The following is a 19,910-nucleotide window of genomic DNA, read 5'->3' on the forward strand; positions in this document are numbered from 1 at the left end:
AGTACTATCTCGTGAATAGCTTTAGAGCTAGGAGTTAATATCCTCGAATGAGGTCGCCAATTGTCACGAGGTTTTTATAAATATCACTGGGTTTTTAAAATATCTGCTCAATATTATTTAATTGATAATAATATTCAATAATATTGAAGAGCAGAGACAATGATTGTCTTGCAACATCAAGCAACGATTACTTTACGCTGGCTTGTGCACGATTCTCTAAGAACGAGAATTTATAAACTTTCTCAACAGTACACAGCAGAGACTAATTACTCAATTGCTGTTCATTAGTACTGTAGCCTCTGGAGAAAGTTACTTCACCCCTGACAATAAATAACTAATACTAACATCAGGTTCTTGCTGATGCTTAACTCCTAGGAGGCACAACGGATTTTAAGTTTAATACAAAACTGGTCTAAGTACCAGTTATGAATAGCAAAACGTTTATGCAAGCTAGGAGCTATATGGGAAATAAGCTTAATTATGGAGAAATGAAACAAGAGTTTACTTTACATTAAGCTCAAGCAAAAGAACTGTTAAATTTATTGATTACAAAATAAATTTAACATTACAATTCAAAATCAAATTAATGAGATCGCACTCACTCACTCACACAAGAGCTAAATCCTTACGCCTAGGAAAAACACCTTAATTAAACTCTTAAGACTAGGGAAATACAAAAAGGAAATACTGGTCGATGAATGCTGCGTATCACCCAAAGCTGAACCAGGGATGGGAGTCTGGAGACTGTACTAGTGGAGCTTGGGTGCTAGCTGACCTCTCACACTTCTGGAGCACAGGACCTCTCTCCGTCACAACAAACACTTGACTGCGTAAGTCGTGGGGAAAAAAGGGGGAGCAGTAGGCCGCATTTTTCTAACGGTCGAGTGAGCGAGACGCACCCAAAACAAATTGTTCAGCGGAAGCGCCAATGTCTCACGCAAAGACGATAACGTATGACACTGAAAAATTGATTTGACAAAGCTTCCATCCGAATGAGCGGTTAACTGAACAATAAACAGTGAGTTTTCCACTAATAGTTCGTGGCTTCTCACAAAAGGAAAATGTCGCAAATTTGATTCGTGACAGCTTTATCCAACCTCCATCCCTACAAACCTTCTCCCCACAGGGTACTTTCTCTCTCCAAAAGTAAGTAATCTCCCCACACCCCAAAACACCTGTTCTAGAGGGTTTGGTGTGACATATAATATTGCAATGACGTATTTCAATAATAGAAATAGTTAGTTATCATAACTATGGGGGCTTTCAAAAATTTTGGGGTAACTATTTTTTGTTTAACTTTATCCTTGATTGTGCGGTAACCATTAGGCCTAGGGAGGTGCCGATTGTGCTGTCAGGTGTGTAAATTCTTCCTCTTTAGCCAGAACATATTGATTTTCCCCTTGGTGAAAGTCAAAAACACCCTCAAATTGTGGCTCCAGTGGCAGACGAGCCAGATCTAATTGTGGGATTTAGGGGTTAAGATGCTCGTCGTGCTAGACAATGCACCAAGTCACTCTCCATACCTAGAAGAACTGCACAAGGATTGTCGTGTTGTGGTTCTGCCGCCCCGGACGACGTCACTAATGCAGCCACTGGATCAAGAACTGATCGCAACTGTGAAGCACTTCTACCACAAGCAAGTGTACGACTACCTATGCAGTAAGACTGACACACAACAGGAGCTTCATGCCTTACAAGAAGATCACGACGAAGACCTTCATGAGGCACCTGCTGCTGTACCATCTCCGCCAGCAGCTGTATCCCGACCTGCCACAGGTGACCTGACTGTTGAGGCATTTTGGCGTCGTTTTACAGTGAAGGACGCAGTTGACTTTCTCCTACAAGCATGGCACCAGATTACACCTGCAACAGTAAACCATGAGTGGTGAATGCTCGTGCCTTACCTATGCACGACCCAAGAGACTGCCATTCAAGCATTGGCCAAGGCTGAGGCAGCAACACTGACAGCAGCACAAGCTGTACCAGGTTTCGAGGACATTACGTAGGCGAATATACGGGAAGTGCACGCTGCTAATGAGGAACAGCCTCCCGAGGAAGTCTTGCAACGGATAGATGAGGCTGACGCAGAGCCCGACACCAGGCAGAGTCAAGTTGAGCAGTCTAGTGTGATGGAGGGGAATATAGAGCTGTGTATGTCAAGAATAAGCAAGATCCTTGCTGCCATGGATAAGCTCAAGGAAGAAGTAAAGGAACAGGAAGTGAGCAGCCTAAGAATAGAGGAAGTTTTGGTTGGTATCGACAAATTCTTCCGTTTTTACACAGACAGGCACAGGCAAGAAACAAGCAGGAGAAGACAGACGCTCATAACAAGCTACACACAGTGGGCTCAAGTTGGTGAAATTGAGGAACCAGCTGCATGGTCTGATACTGTTCCTGTTGATGATGAAGAAGATGCAATGTCAGAAGTGTCAGCATTGGACTTCGAGGGGTTTATGGCCGAAGTGAATGACTTTGAGGCTCCTGGGGAAGGTGCTCATAAGAGGAGTCTGTGGAAGGAACTGTTGGTGCGGCAAGGGGTATAGCGCTGTAAGTGTTGCCGTGCCTCGGTACCCGTTATTTAAGTCCATCAGGCCTATTGTCTACTGTCGTTATGGTGACTACCCATATTTTTGGTACTGTAGCAATATCTGTAGTACAACGTCTGAAAATTTTGACCTTTATTATGTCTCTAAGGGCCAAAAAATGCCCAGGTGTGAGGGGGTACCACCCATATGTAATTTTTCCCATAAGATATGTATTCACAGTGTCCGATTTCACAGTGCACAAGGACCAGGACCGCCCAATCTCTCGTGCACTGTGCGAGCCCACTGTATATACTGTATATATATACTGTATATATATATATATATATATATATATATATATAATATATATCATACATATATATATATATATATATATATATATATATATATATATATATATATATATATATATATATATGAGGAGCGTAGGAGCCCGGGGCTAGGCAAGTTGGTCCTGGCATTTAAGATGAGAGTGACCAGCCTCACTCATCCCTGAGTGGCATTACCTTAGCAATAAACCCCAACCATCCCTTGGATATAAACCTTCACCGGCTCATCTGATTGGAGCACCGTTATTACCCACTAAACCATCAGGCGCCAAAATTTGGTTAAATGGTTACCACCCACATAGTAAATGGTTTCCTGGTGTACAGGAAACCATTTGGCTTTTCACTCAGTGTAGAGTCACCCATGAGCAGAAGGAAGAGGAAAGAATGAAGGAAAGAAAGACAGAAGAGGATGGATGGAAAGAAGTATGGAGGACAGGAAAGGACAGACACCAGAGAGCAACACTACATCAAATGAGTGGATGGTGAGTGCCCCACCTACCACACATTTCTACAGTCTCTCTCTCTCTCTCTCTCTCTCTCTCTCTTTATATATATATATATATATATATATATATATATATATATATATATATATATATATATATATATATATATATATATATATATATATATATATATTGCTAGACGCCTCAGTCCCGTTTGGGGTGGCCACAAACAAATCGCCTCCACGTCGCCCTGTTCCCCGCCATTTCACTGTCCTCTTCCCAACTCACACCCCCCTCTCTCATATACCTCTCCACCCCATCCCTCCATCTCATCCTCGGCCTCCCCCTCTCCCCCCCCCTCCACCTCACTCACATACACTCTCTTCGACAGTCTTTGACTCTCCATCCTCTCCACATGACCAAACCACCTCAGTGTATTCCTCCTAAAGCATCCTATCACATCTACATCAACACCACAACGCTCCTTTATATACTCATTTGTCAGCCTGTCTCTTCATGTGACTCCACAGGTTCCTCTTAAATAACTCATTTCCACTGCTCTCGCTCTTGACTTGTGCCCCTCCAACAACGTCCAAGCTTCATTTCCATACGTTAGAGTTGGTATCACAATACTGTCATGTAGTAACTTTTTCACTTCCATGCTCACTTCCCTGTTTCTTATCACTGCTTTCAAGGAACCAGCAACCTTTCTTCCCTGCTGTACCCTTTCAAGCACTTCACCCTCCAAACCTCCATCCTTACTCATCACACTACCCAAGTACTTAAACGTACTCACATTTTCCAATTCTTCACCATCCAACCTCGCTGTACATTCACTGACTTCACCTCTCTCAAAGACCATCACTTTACTCTTTCCTACATTCACCTTTAGATTCCGTTTCATAAACTCTCTCTCAAACTCATCCACCAAGCCTTGCTGCTCCCCTTCGTCTTCACTCAACAACACAGTATCATCTGCAAACAACAATACAGGGAGTTTCCAAACATTACCCTCTCTCACCCGGGCCACTCCAACATCCACTACCCTACCTTGTACCTCTTTTATTACCCCATCCATGTACAGATTGAACAACCATGGAGACATGACACATCCCTGTTTCAACCCAACCTTCAAAGAGAAAAATTCACTCAGTTCACCATCCACACGCACTGCAGCCTTAGCACCATCATACATACTCTTCACAGCATTCAACAACTTCCCATCTACCTCATATATTCTTAATACTTTCCACAATCCTTGTCTATCCACCCTGTAAAATGCTTTCTCCAAATCCATGAAAGCCGCATACAACTTCTTTCCATTCTCTAGAAACTTTTCCACTAAAGATCTAAGAATGAATATCTGATCTACACAACCTCTTCCCTTCCTAAAGCCTCCTGTTCTTCTCCAACTAATTCCTCTGTTATTTGCCTAACTCTGTCAATAAGTATCCTACCATAACTTTTCCTGTTATACTAAGAAGACAAATGCCCCTATGATTACCACACACTTCTTTTTCCCCTTTTCCTTTGTACAAGGGAATAATTATACCTGAATTCCAGTCCTCCGGAACTCTACCTTCCTCCCAGGCCAATCTGCACATCTTCCACATCCATTCTACTACTATCTCTTCCCCATGCTTCAACATTTCACCACACACTTAATCAATTCCTGGGGCTTTCCCCAGTTTAACTTTCTTCATTGCTTCCACAACTTCTATCCTACTGATTTCTTCCTGTCTTCTCACCTCCCTCCTTCTCCTAGCCATTCCCCAGCTACTTATACTGGCATCACTTCCATCCTCTATGATCAACAGTTCCTTAAAGTGTTCTCTCCATCTGCTCACTTTTTCTCCCTTCTCCACTAGTAATCATTTACCTATCGTCGGAGTATGTGGCACAATGCAATACCTGGTGCTGCACGCTCGGCTCCATTAAAACAATATCCGGCGAAATTATGCAATATCCTGCACCGAAATGGGATGTAACCAATGATTCTATGCAACATCCGGCACTGAGTTGATTCAACCGGCTCAAAAATGGTACCCAACCGGCACTGCTTTACTGTATTAATGTATTGTATCAATATTTTTTGTAACTAATGCTTAAATATCATCTTTTACTCATGGGAATGTTGCCAGGATACGGGTTCGAGACGGATATTAGCACAATACCTTGCTCGACACCTAATAGTGAGCTGATGGGGGTACTATGGAATATCCAGTGTTTCACAGTAACCAGTGCAGAGCTTGGCAAAATTATGCCCAATAAGTGAGAATTTAATATATATATATATATATATATATATATATATATATATATATATATATATGTGTGTGTGTGTGTGTGTGTGTGTGTGTAGGGAGTTGATTGTAGCACCAGTCAAACAGGGAGGTACTCCCAGGGTGGATGGACAGCTGATGAAACGGAGAGATGGAGATGCTGTTTCATCAGCCCACAGGAATAGCTTCTGACCATCCCCCTTTGCTGAACATTTTGTTTTGGTATCACAGTGAGTTGGCCAGCATACTCTTCTATACAACTTCCTGTCAACAACACACCACATGGACATTGCACACCAAACTTCTTACTATGAATTTAGATAAAATAGATCTCAACACACAAATTAGGAGCTCCCAAGGAGGGGCTATCAAAGCCCCCCCCAGACCAGCCCCTTTCCCGGTGACGGCCATGTGAGATGAATGGAATCGCTGTCTGACTCACTCTATATTTACTTACGCACCATTCATTGTCTTTCCTGCAACTTTCTTGTTGTAGAACATCGCCTCTTTTTCTCTAGACCTCACCTTCTCTTCAAAATTGAGACTCAGCTGTGTGAGGTGATTGATAGAAAATCCTTATCTGAATCTCCGTAATTTCTCTAAGTTCACCTCGAAGCAAATGGTGCATGTTGTGCATAGGTGCAGAATACCGTATCTTCCTCTTTCATTACTGAATTTGAATCTTCTGAATTCTTTATTCTCTGTCTTAGGCCATCCTGTCATTTACTGACGAAATATACCCGTGTTGTGTACGTACAGTCTGTCGTCCCTGACGCTGGTATATGCTTCCGCACCGACTCACGTTAGGCAAATATCACATTAGAGGGACTCTTGAAAACCTCTATTTCCTTCCGGACCCCTGCCCAAAGTCCACTTCCCCCGCCCCCAGGGTGCAAAATTTTTTATACCCCCCAATTTAAACCTCCTAAAAGAACTAATATGGTTACAAAAAATACATTAGGCCAATAGGACTTTTTTATTTATTGTACCTTATATGAGGAGAAGCGCAGACACATCGCCGGAGATGAGGTAGAGGGGGAGAACACAAGGCTAGCTGAGGAGGAGGATGTGGGTAGGAGTGGGCCGAGAGGGGAACACAGGAGGCAGGAGTGAGGTAAGGGGGTCCTGACTGGTTGGGTGGCTGGGAGAGCAAGAAAGGTGAAGCATGATTGGCGGGCGATGACGACAAGCATTGTGAGGCAGAGCGACTCACATCATATCACAGCCCACCCGGTTCAAATTACTGTGTTACGCTAACAGTGCCCACGTTAGAATGTTTATTTCCTTCTGCAAAATCATGCTGCATTAGAGCATTATCGCACTGCAGCAAAGCGCATTAGGGGAGGACTGACTGTATCCCCAAATTCTGTTGACCCTGAAATATTCTTTAACTATCTTACTTCTAACATGAAACAGATCCTAACAATTTCTCCACTTCCTGAAATCATCATTCTAGGTGACTGCAAATTTCACCACCACCTTTAGTTCTCCTCTCCTTTCACTGATCCACCTGCTGCACAAGCCTACATTTTATCGATCCTTAATGACCTAGAGCAGCTTGTACACCACCCTATACATATCCCTGACTGCCTTGAAGAGAGTTCCAACATACTTGATGTCGTCCATACAACTAATCTTTGTATTTATGCTGTTAATCTCTTCTCTCCATTGGGGTCCTCTGAACACAGCCTTATCACCTTAACTTTTCCAGTCACCTCAGTAAGGCGTGTGCACCCTCCCAAGAAGTGGCGGCTGCAGCACTTTTGAGCTACTGATTGGGAGGCAGTCAGGCAGAAATTCTTTAATTTTGTCTGGCTTGATTATTGCTTCTATGGCCATGAGCCATCTGAATGTGCCTCACACATTACGAGGGTTCTCTTTCGGGCATGGAAGCATACATTCCATTCTCTTATCCTGTGACTATTTAACAAAAAAAAAGTTTAATCACGTTTCTTCTCATGCTGTCCACAATAAGGTGAAGGCTTTATCAACCGTACCATAACCAACCCACCCCTGAATCTCATCACTTTTATGTCTCTGTCCAGAACCGTATTAAGTCTGTTCTTTAGTGTGCCAAGAAAAATTTCATTTGTTCTAAATGCTCTGAACTCTCTGTCTCACATTCTTCCCACTCCTGGCATCTTGTCAGAAACTTTCTAACAATTTTAATTCATCAGCCTTCCCTCCTCTGTTCCACTATGATGGTTCACTAGCTGTTTCTTCTATTGAAAAAGCAGGTTTCTTTGCTTAGTCTTTCTCCTCCAATTTCACCTCAGATGATTCCAGCGCTGTTCCTCCATGACTTCCCATCTCTTACTTCCTCATGACTGACGTTAAAATTTCTTCAGCAGATGCACTCTCTTCCATCACTGGCTTCAGTACTATAGTAGCGGCGCAAGACTTTAAGGTTGTCGTTATCGTATCCTGGCAACCTATCATTCAAAAGTGCGTCCGATTTCGCATTATATTATAAGCATATCATATTATTATGCACGAATATATTATACACGAATATTATTATACACGAACGTATAATACACGAATCACATGCGTCTCATATTATATACGAAATCAGACGCACTTTTGAATGCTAGGTTGCCAGGGTACGCTAATAACAACCTAAGAGTCGCTCGCCGCGACTATAACAAGGCAAATGGGCCTGATGGGGTCCCCTCTTTGCCCTCAAGAACTGCGTTTCTGTGCTTAGCCCCTGCCTAGGAAAACTCTTTTGCATTTGTCTGTTGAGTTGTACGTTTCCTTTTTGTCGGAAGTTTGCTGTCTTTCAGCCTGTCCCAAAGAAGGGTAACCGTTCTCAGCCCTTTAGCTATCATCCATTTGCTTTAACATCCTGTATTTCTGAAGTTCTTGATCAGTTATTAACAAAAAGAATCACCTTGTCATAACCTTCTTTCTGATCGCCAATATGGATTTCTCCACGGACGATCCCCTTGCCATCTTCTCACTTAATCTTGGTCATCCCCCTTTCGGTACAGTGCCGAAAACGTTGGCATTCCACAACACATGTCAAAGGTTTTTGATCGACTCCAATTCTTTAATTTCCAAACTGACAATTAATGGTTTCTATCTTACAATCTGTGCTTTCATATCTAGGTTCCTTTTGGGTAATTCTGTAGCTGATGTTGTAGACGTCGACCATTCTTCTCCTAAGGCCATCAGTAGTGGTGCTCCTCAGGATTCTGTCATATCACAATTTTCATCCTTCTATTCATCAATGATCTCAGTTGTACATCTAAATCCACCTTCGTATATGATGCTGACTCCATCCTTCACCTTTCCATTTCCTCCTCGTAGAATCTGTCTCAGCAGTTACTTCAACAAAAAAAGGATGAGGCTATGGCACACCTAATGTCTGACTTAGCTAGTATCTCGAACTGGGACAAAAATAATCTTGTTTTTAATTCATCAAAAACTCACGCCGTACATCTTTCGACCTGTCGAAATACTCCACAGGAGTATCCTTTAATTTTTATACAATATCCAACTAAATCTTGCATCATCATTGAACATTCTTGGCCTTTCATTCTCTTGGGATTTATCTTCGAAAGATCATTTTACCTTTCTTGTAAACTCTGCTTCCAAGAGATAACATGCTAAGTCGATTGATGTACCCTTTGCTCCTACACAGTTGTTGACCTTATATAGGGATTTTATTCGTCCCTGTGTAGAGCACAACTCTCATGTTTGGGGAGACTCAACACATACAGCTGTTCTCAACAAGGTGAAGTCAGAGGTTTTTTCTTCTCATTAACTCTCCTACTTTTATTGGCTCCCTTCAACCTCCGTCTCCGCACTTCCTCGCCGCACGCATGCATCTTGTTCTCTTTTCTAACACTTATTAAATGGTCGCTGCATCCCTGAGCTATCTGCTTGCATCTTTCCACTACTATGGCTGGTGCGTATTACCCGTCCTGCAGCGTATTCTTATCCCTTTTCTTCCCAGCTCTGTAATGCAAGAGTTAACCATTACTTCTAGTCCTTTTTATATGCAACAAGTAATCTCTGAAATTGTCTTTCTCTGCCTGTATTTCCTAGTGCGTATAATCTCCAGTTTCTTAAACGAAGTGTGTCAAAGCACCTACAAATGAACCGATCTTGGATTTGGCTTTTTTTTTTTTTTTTTTTAAGAAACAAACATCCGGGCTCCTTGCCTTTGGTTCTTTCTTTCTTGCATTTTACGTATGTATATATAAATATAAACTAAATATAAATAAATATACAGTATATATATATATATATATATATATATATATATATATATATATATATATATATATATATATATATATATATACGCGGTATATAGATAGATAGATAGATAGATAATTTTTCTCTAAGATTTTCCAGTGAGAATTTTGTTTATGTATCGACTGTATCTGACAATCAAAAGTTGTCGGGAAGTTGGCTACCGAATTACCATCATCTTTTGTAGATAATGTATCCATACGCTGATATATGTACCGGTATTTTTCTCCATAAATGTATCTAAATCTAAAACCACAACCTTCCCTTCCCCTCTCTCTCTCTCTCTCTCTCTCTCTCTCTCTCTCTCATTACTGTCCCTTTCCCCCCCAGACGTACGCGTTGCTGTGTGTAACATCGCAGTATCAAGAGTACAAGGCAGGGAGGGGCACTTCACGCCACGAGAGGCGCATATCTGTGAGTATCACTTCCTATTCTCGTTTGTGTGTGTGTGTGTGTTACAATTATGTAACGTACTTTTACTTAAGTAATTTTTTTTCTATTAGGTTTGAACCATTGAAGATGACATAAAATAATTGTCGAAACGACTGGCAAAAAGACTTTTAAGATAATCTTTATAACGACCATGATGATTTTATTCCTCTTAGAGAAGATTTATAATTAATACTAGCGAATATATGGGAATTAAGGAGTAACTTGTTGATCATTTTGTAGTAGTGTCAGAAATAAAAGTGAAAAGTGATGAGTGAGCATGATTACGGAAGGGCCTCAGAAAATATATGTTGCAAAACAGTGCGTAGACGGCTGCTGGAGGAAAAGGGTTCTATACAAGAAGGAAGTGGAGAGGCGACAGACAGAGATGATTTACAACAGATGTGGGAGGTGGACTATATGAATAATGGGGCTACAGGAGGAAGCACTGTGTAAGAGTATGTGAGAGAACGTATGCAGATACGAAAAGAGGTAATACTGTAAAAGGAACAACGTGGTGAAATAAGGATATGAAGCATGTCGTGGAAGGTAAGAAAGCATATTGTAACTGGATGGGAAGTACGAGGCTTAACAGAGGATTGTGTGTTGAGAAGTGTAGAGGTAGGAAGACATCGTAGGAGAGAGTGGATGAGGAATTTCAAAGGTACTTGAGAATAAGGAGGAAATGTAAGAAGCTATTCTGGAAAGAGGTCAAGCAGTAAATTAACACCTAAACAGCCGGTAGTACAGGAAATATCAAGATAAAAGTGACTGCCAGCGAGGGCGAAGCCCTTGCGAGTTTCTTGTCAAGTAGCAGCATTTTCTCACTAATGAGAGGCCCGAGCCGTTAACGTTTTTGAGAAGCTTATAATTATCTCAGCAACCACAGGACCGATCACTGCGTGGTTGGAATCATATGGTAGCCCAATTCTTTAATATATATTTTTGACAGGTTGCATCACACCCAGGCGGTGCACGTGGCAGGTGACACGCGCCAAGTGCAGCATGTCAAATATCTTCAAAGAGGGCCACAGGCCAAAGAGTTTGTCGTAAAGGTATGAAACTTGGTAGCTAGATAGCCATCAGTATACTCTAGGCATCCTCCAGGTGTACGGCAACATTTCGATGCTTTCGGATTTAAATATCCTCGCTCGTACCTCGCCGACAAAGGCGTTTTACTGGTAAAATAATGGTGGAGAGGTGACAGTATATAATCGAATGGATAAGCATTTTATTGGGCTGCTGATTGTAGAAAACAAAAGGAGTACTAGTACACTCATAATTGGTTGGGAATGAGTTAGAGAAGAGGCGAGAAGACAGGAAGGGATCAGTAGGATGGAATTGTGTAGGGTAATGAAAAAAGTCCAATGTAGAAAACACCAGGAATATACGATGTGTGTGGCGGAATGTTGAAATATAATGACTGAACAGATCTCGAGAGTGTGCAGCTTCGTTTGCGAGGATGGTAGAGAGCCAAAGGACTATAAATGAAGAAATAATAGTTTCCTTGTATAAAAAGAAGGGGGAAAAAGTTTTCAGTATTTATAGGGACACTGTCTTCTTAGTATAGTGGGAAAGCTATATGGCAGGATATTTGTTAACAGAGTTACGGACACAACCGAGAAATTGGCTGGAGAGGAAAAATGGAATTTTAAGAAAGGGAGGATGTGTGTAGATAAGATATTCTCTCTAAGTTGTACAGTAGTAGTAAGTATTAACAAAGAGGCAGGAAGTTGTATGCTGCTTGCGTGGATCTAGAAATAATGTATGACAGAAAGAGCAGACAGGAAATGTGAACGATGCATACATTATGTGGAACACATGGGCAATTGCTGAATGCTGGTATATGAAATAAGGTGCAAAGGTGCCAGTGCGTGTGGTAAGAAAACTGAGTTTCTTTTTACGTGAATTTGGACTAATATATGGATATTTATAGAAAGATAAATAGACAGACAGATAGATCGAAAGAAGATTGATATGGATATATATATATATATATATATATATATATATATATATATATATATATATATATATATATATATATTGTTACGGAACAGAGAAAGATAACGTACACTTTAAGTGAGAATACGAAGAGTCACTACTGTCCCGTAAAGTTCCAGGTTCAAAACAAAAGAGTTAGGTAAAATTACAAGTTAAAGTTTAATGCACAAACTAACAACAAAACATTCAGAACTCATAAGGATAATGTAATGGCAAATAAACAGGTTAAATATATGGTTAACTGCAATAGCCTCTATTAACACGAAATTAGCAAGAGTAAATTTATCTAAGTCAGCCCTGATAAAATGAGATACCAGATAATACTCAGTGAATGCCAGATAAATAATTACAGATACAAACTATTATCAAAAATGACTGACATAAAGAACCCTACATCAATTACAAAAACTTCACTAGGCCTACAAATTAAACTTATGCTATACAGTACAAGAAAAAATGCAACAACAGTTATACTTAAATTACACACAGCTGCTAGATGTTTGGAGATTTCTTGAGCACTCACAATAATAATATCTGTACAGGGGAGGACAGAGATGTGAACAAAATGAGGAGCAGATCTAAGTGGCAATGATGCAGAGACTGAGCTCATTATATAGGGGCCAGCAGAGCCTGATACAACTTGTAAGCAGGACGCGCAAATGAAGCCATGGGGACAAAGAGCTGATAATCCCGCTCTAAGCAACAGAGAGAACGACTTACTCTACTATAACGGTAGAAGGGGGAACTGAGGCAGAACACGCTCGTGATCAAACATGCAGCATACTGTGCGTTAAAATTACACAGAGGATGATGAAATCATAGGCTATGTAACACCTCCCCACAAAGAAAAAAGAAATTTACAAAGGAAATTTCTTATTACTCTAAAACAATCTGTACATGGCATTACAGAACATGCAAATGTCTTTCCTAATGTTACAAAACATGAGATCTCCCTAGCACGTTCAGTCATAGGTACTTGCCAGTATCCCTTTAACAAATCAAACTTACTTATGTACCTAGCCTTTCCGATCTTGTCTATGCAATCTTCCACATGAGGGAGAGGGTAAGTGTCTGTTTTGGTTATCTGATTAACACGTCTGTAGTCGATGCAAAGCCGCTGTGACCCACCTGGCTCAGGGACTAGAGTGACAGGAGAACTCCACTCGCTCTGACAGGGCTCAATCATCTTGTGGTCCAACAGGTAGCCAAACTCCTTCTGGATGAGAGGAACTTTCACTGGGTTCACACGGTAAGGAGGCAATTTAATTGGCTTTGCGTCTCCAACATCGACATCATGCATCAACACAGTGGTTCTTCCTGGAGTGGCACGGAACACTTGCGGGTACTCCTGCAGTAATGCCGAAAACTCCTGCCTTTCCTTGGGTGGTAGATGAGAAAGCTTAGTCTGGAGATCATTCATGATATCAGGATTCTTCCCCAAACTATCACTCAGGCTCATACTGCATGGGAGAGCTTCACTTGCAGACTCGGGTGGAACAGCTACAGTGCAGACTGGATTATTTTCGTCCCGCCTGTGATATAACTTTAGCATGTTGATGTGACATAGTTGCTTGCTCTTTCTACGATCTGGTGTGGCGATGACATAGTTGACATCACTGAGTTTCTTCTCCACGAAATAAGGGCCACTAAACTTGGCTTGAAGAGGTTGCCCATGAACTGGTAGCAGAATCAGAACCTGATCTCCTGGCTGAAAGTGGTGTAACCTGGACTTCTTGTCATACCAAGTCTTCATCTTCTCCTGAGCAGCTCCTAAATTCTCTCTCGCCAGCTGTAAAGCAGTGGACAGCCGTTCTTTGAACTTCATCACATACTCCAGCAGGTTGACGTCATCTTCCTCCGACAGCCAGCATTCCTTGAGTAGCTTAAGGGGTCCTCTTACTTCATGGCCAAACAGTAGTTCAAAGGGTGAGAAGCCCAGTGATTCATTTGGAGATTCTCTTGCAGCAAATACAACGAATGGAAGACCTTTATCCCAGTCTTTCTGATGTTCCAAACAGTATTTCTTGAGCATCGATTTGAGTGTTTGATGATATCTCTCCAACGCTCCTTGGGTCTGGGGATGGTAAGCTGAAGACGTGATCTGGGTGATGCCCAACTCTTTCAGAGACTGCTTGAAAACGTTTGACATGAAATTACTTCCCCGGTCTGACTGTACCTCCTTAGGCAGACCAAACTTTGTGAAGAACCCTAGCATTTCCTTAACCACGTTCTTTGCTGAGATATTTCTAAGTGGAATGGCTTCAGGATAACGAGTAGCCATATCAATCATGGTCAACACATAAGAAAATCCTGAAGAAGTCTTAGGAAGAGGGCCCACAATATCCACCAACACACGGGTGAAAGGCGCCTCAAAAGGAGGAATGGGAACTAGAGGTGCAACCTTTTCGGTCTGATTACACTTCCCCACAACTTGACAGGTGTGACAAGACTTACAATACCAGGAAACATCCCTGAAGATACCTGGCCAGTAGAAGTGTTTCAAAATGCGTGCCACAGTCTTCCTCACTCCAAGGTGTCCTGCCAAACTGGAATCATGAGCCACTCTAATGATATCCTGCCTACAAACACGAGGGATGACAACTTGATGTACAACCTCCCATTCACAGTCGGCTGATGCTGTTGGGGGTCTCCACTTCCTCATAAGTACTCCTGACTTTACATAATAACAAGTAGAAGCACCGGCTGACTCTTCCTCACTGCAAGCAGAGTTAGCTAGACCTTTCAACTCAGGGTCAGCAACCTGCAACTCAACCAACTCTTGACGAGACAAATTATCAACACTACGGGGTACTGCCTCATCTGGTGAGTGGTCCAAATTAGCAAGAAAAGTGTCAGCTAGGATAACATCCTCATCATCATTATCCTCTAAATCACCAGTAACTTTAGACTTAGCCCTAGTGACAGCACATGCAGGGAACACATCAGGGACATCACAATCCTGGGACGCAGCCACTGGCTCACTTAGACAACTGAGGAGCTGGGACACACTTTGACTTCCACCAATATCATTTCCAAGTAAAGAAGTTACACCTGACATTGGGAGTGTCTCAAATCCAACCCAGCCATAACAGAACCATTAACAAAACCAGACTTCTAAATTCACTCTGGCACAGAGGAACAGAGAAGTAATTATTCCCTACACCTTGTAAGATAAGCTGTCAGTTTCATCAGAGGAATTAACATTAGAGCCTAGAAACACTGGTCAGCATAAGGGATTGGCAGAAAAGCACCTGTGTCACGATATATTTTAACTGATTTCCTGTCATTACTGTCCAGAGGACTGACAAAATCCATCAGACAGGAAATTAGCACATGAACTCTTGAGAGTGTCACCCACGTTACTGCTCAAAGGAAGCTCCATCATGAAAATTTAAGATTTACACCCCTCAAAGCAGGTTCAGTTAACTCAGCTTAAAGGAATTCTGGGAACTCTCAAGAGTGGACACTAGACCAATTGACTGAATATTTAAAGACTCCTTTTTGTTCACATCACATGTCTCCTGAAACATCTCTCCGTGAAGTATGACCAAGCTTACTACAGCATAAGTACATTTTACTTTTCTGAAATCTAGAGGTGAAGCTGGTATTTACTTCACTGAGAAACATCATCCTTATTCTCTTTTCCTGTTACCTGTACTCTGAGTAGAGGCAACGTACTTACTCTCAGCTTTCCCTTTTCCCTCTAGAATATCTCTTGTGAGTGAGAACATACTCATCAGCTAAAACTGCAGCATCAGACAAATTATCTATTCTTTTCTCATCAAGACCACTTATAGAGCTTACATCTTTATAAATACACCTTTGAAGTCCTCCAGCAAAATCATCTGCTTAAATTTATCAAAATCAGAATCCACATTCTTAGGGAATTTAACCACTGCTCTAACAAATCTTCTTTGATTTTTGCATACTCAACATGGGATTGCTTATCTTGCACTTGTATAGTTGTCCTAAATTTATTTTACTCTATAAGCTTCAGGAACAAGCTCATAGGCCTTAAGAATCAAGCTCTTAACTACATCATAATTACTCAGACTGATCCTGAAGGCAAAGATGCATAAGTTACTTGAGCTTTTACCAGTGAGAACAGTTTGAAGTGAGTACTGGCCAATACTCCCTATAGGCCAATTAAAACCATGTAAGCTACCCTCTCAAACAACTTGAAAATACTTTGTTAAATCAGATTAATTAAAAGGAGGGACAAGTTTAACATTTTATTTTAGCCACATCAAAATCATCAAGAGCTAGATGATCCAGTTCCACGCTTGTTTCAGCTGCTGATACATCATGGTCTGCCTGAATCCTAGGTCAAGTTCAATTTGTGCCTGAGCCTGTACCTGTGCCTCTTGAATACGAGCATTTGCCTCCTTAGCATCAGCCTCCTTAGCACGTGCTTGAAATTCCAGCTTCCTTTCACACGAGCCTCCTGCAGAGCTAAGCTGTAACTTAGCTAATTCAATCATGCGTTTGCTCATTTGGAGGAGTTACATTAAACAATGCTTTCATTAATTCATATGGTCAACAATCTGATCTGTTTTAGAATGATGAGAGCATTTTGAACAACAATTCCCAATTGTTGAGCAACAAGCTTAAGTTCATTCTTTGTTCTGTTTTCTATATCACACACTGTTTGCACATTTGACAAAAAATCTTTGGCTTCATTTCAAGGTGTAGGGAAATAGTAGCCATCATGAATATATCACAGTCACAAAAATATCAAGCAATATCACTTATGATAATGTCCTGAAATATCCTGATATGAGGTCGCCAAAATTTATGTTACGGAACAGAGAAAGATAACGTTACACTTTAAAAATGAGAATACGAAGAGTCACTACTGTCCCGTAAAGTTCCAGGTTCAAAAACAAAAGAGTTAGGTAAAATTACAAGTTAAAGTTTAATGCACAAACTAACAACAAACATTCAGAACTCATAAGGATAATGTAATGGCAAATAAAGCAGGTTAAATATATGGTTTTAACTGCAATAGCCTCTATTAACACGAAATTAGCAAGAAGCTAAATTTATCTAAGTCAGCCCTGATAAAATGAGATACCAGATAATACTCAGTGAATGCCAGATAAATAATTACAGATACAAACTATTATAAAAAATGACTGACATAAAGAACTCTACATCAATTACAAAAACTTCACTAGGCCTACAAAATTAAATTTATGCTATACAGTACAAGAAAAAATGCAACAACAGTTATACTCAAATTACACACAGCTGCTAGATGTTTGGAGATTTCTTGAGCACTCACAATAATAATATCTGTACAGGGGAGGACAGAGATGTGAACAAAATGAGGAGCAGATCTAAGTGGCAATGGTGCAGAGACTGAGCTCATTATATAGGGGCCAGCAGAGCTCGATACAACTTGTAATAAGGACGCGCAAATGAAGCCATGGGGACAAAGAAGCTGATAATCCCCGCTCTACAGCAACAGAGAGAACGACTTACTCTACTATAACGGTAGAAGGGGGAACTGAGGCAGAACACGCTCGTGATCAAACATGCAGCATACTGTGCGTTAAAATTACACAGAGGATGATGAAATCATAGGCTATGTAACGATATATATATATATATATATATATATATATATATATATATATATATATATATATATATAAGTCAGAAATATGCATAATGTGTTGCTGTATGCGCACGCGCCACATCTGTGGATATTTGATTAAGTTATTCCCAGGAAACGAATACGTTTTAAAAATTGGTCCAGAATAAAGCAACGATATACGTGTTGAAAGTTAATGACAGTGTGAAGAATAACGGAATCCCCAGTTTGTTTTGACACGCCCGCCAAAAACCTATACGTAACAACAAGGCATGAGCCTTTCATAGGCCGAGCCGACTGACCTATGATTTAATGATTTTGTACTGTACATTTGTTTTTAAAACTGTTAATGATTTATCAACTACTCCCAGTACAACAATAAACGGTGGGTGCACAAGACTATGAAAAAATAATCGATAAAGATTATTTCTTTGTCAGGAATACAACATACACGTAATCCCAATTTTGTTGGCAATTGTTGTATAAAACTTATATCAGACATTATCTGAAGATGTTACCGGTAGATGTCGCCGCCAGTGCCTTGTGATATATTTGCATTACAGTGACAGTATTAAAGTAAAGTACCGGGTAAGCTACTATTCTGTTGCATAATTTTATTGTGTACATTTTTTTTTTTATAACTGCATTTTATCTACAGTTTATTTTACAATATTTAATACACCCGGTACTATTCGTATTGTGAAAATAAAATACCATATGGTTAACAATTCATTAGCCATCACCATTTACAAAACTCTATGTAGGCTATGTACTGTACGTTTGTACACACACACATATAATTTTTATAGCCTATATAACTTCCCCTTATGTAGACGCTGTTTTGTGATTCTTTGCCACCCATTTTAAGTTCCATTGCAATAAAAGTGTAGGCTTTCTAAAACAGTTTTTAAATAAACTGTCCATGACCACTGGAAGTGTTGGGCCTAATAATACCCTCAGCCAGGCTTCTTATATTAGATCCCTTGCTAAAACCGTCTCAAGGAAACTTAGATTATTGTTCAGAATCCGTAACTTTTTCACTAACGAGCAGTTAGCTATAATACATGTCATGTGCCCTGTTAGCTCGAGTATTGTGGAGTGGGTTTAGAGCGGTTGCATTAAAACAACTGGACTATATTCAGAACAAAGCGACTAGTATAAGAAAAATTAATTATCCAGCAATTACACAATACCTCCCCTGCAAGTAAGATGGAATATTGCCTCCTTTTCATTACTCGACAGATTCTTTTATGGCAAATGCTCAAACGAAGGTGCATCCATTGTGCCACCTCTCCACACCTTCCCCCGTGCTTCACGAGGGGATCTGGCAGCGCTCATGACATTACTGTCCACCTGCAGCAGTTCAAGTCCAAGTGTTACAGATTTTTTATGAAAGGACACCTGTAATGTGGTATATGGATTTTTTTTTTTTTTTTATCATACTTGCAATTTATTTTTTCTGTTAGTTTTTCTGTTAAAAAAAAAAATACTGGACTCTGCACAGGCTATTTCATGCAATTATTTAGTCTGTCCATCACTACTTCTTTGACGTAAGAGAAGGTAAGTTATTTTATGCAATTCTATACTAGTCTTTTTTATTTTTTGGAGGGGGGGTAGATTATACTTCATCCTTTCAATTACTGTTCATTGCTATTTGACACAGTGATAACGATGTAGTCTGTTGCGCAACTGTGCATTGCACTCTACACTATTTATAGGCTAGTATGCTCCACTATCAGGCAATCAAATTATAGACTTCTCCAGATCTCAGTGTACTGAAAGTCAGCGATATTCAAACAGTTTTATTTCTGCACCTATAATTCGTGAATTCGCCAAAATTTTAATAAGCATTATGCAATAAGCTACAGTAAGTTAGCGCGCGTATAATATTTGAAAATCATAATCTGATGTAACTAGCCTCGGTAAGGAAAACATCCATGCAAATGATGACAACTGACTGTTATTATGTACCGTTATTTTTTAAACCTTTTTGGTTTAAGTGGCCTTATTTCCTG

At 40.5% G+C, this 19,910-nt stretch overlaps 1 protein-coding gene across 1 annotated transcript in view; it reads left to right on the forward strand.

Annotated features, from left to right (window-relative positions):
* The window catches only part of LOC145409354 (uncharacterized), a 309,085-nt gene that overhangs the window by 264,546 nt on the left and 24,629 nt on the right, over window positions 1-19,910 (forward strand). The window contains exon 7 of the mRNA XM_080279823.1: window positions 10,197-10,280. Within this exon, the coding sequence (XP_080135949.1) occupies window positions 10,197-10,280 (84 nt within the window). The remainder of the gene's footprint in view (window positions 1-10,196; window positions 10,281-19,910) is intronic.

The sequence above is a fragment of the Coenobita brevimanus genome, chromosome 80, assembly GCF_032717465.1.
Source record: "Coenobita brevimanus isolate Jiangsu-jjx chromosome 80, ASM3271746v2, whole genome shotgun sequence".
In the NCBI taxonomy this organism is placed as follows: Eukaryota; Metazoa; Arthropoda; class Malacostraca; order Decapoda; family Coenobitidae; genus Coenobita; species Coenobita brevimanus.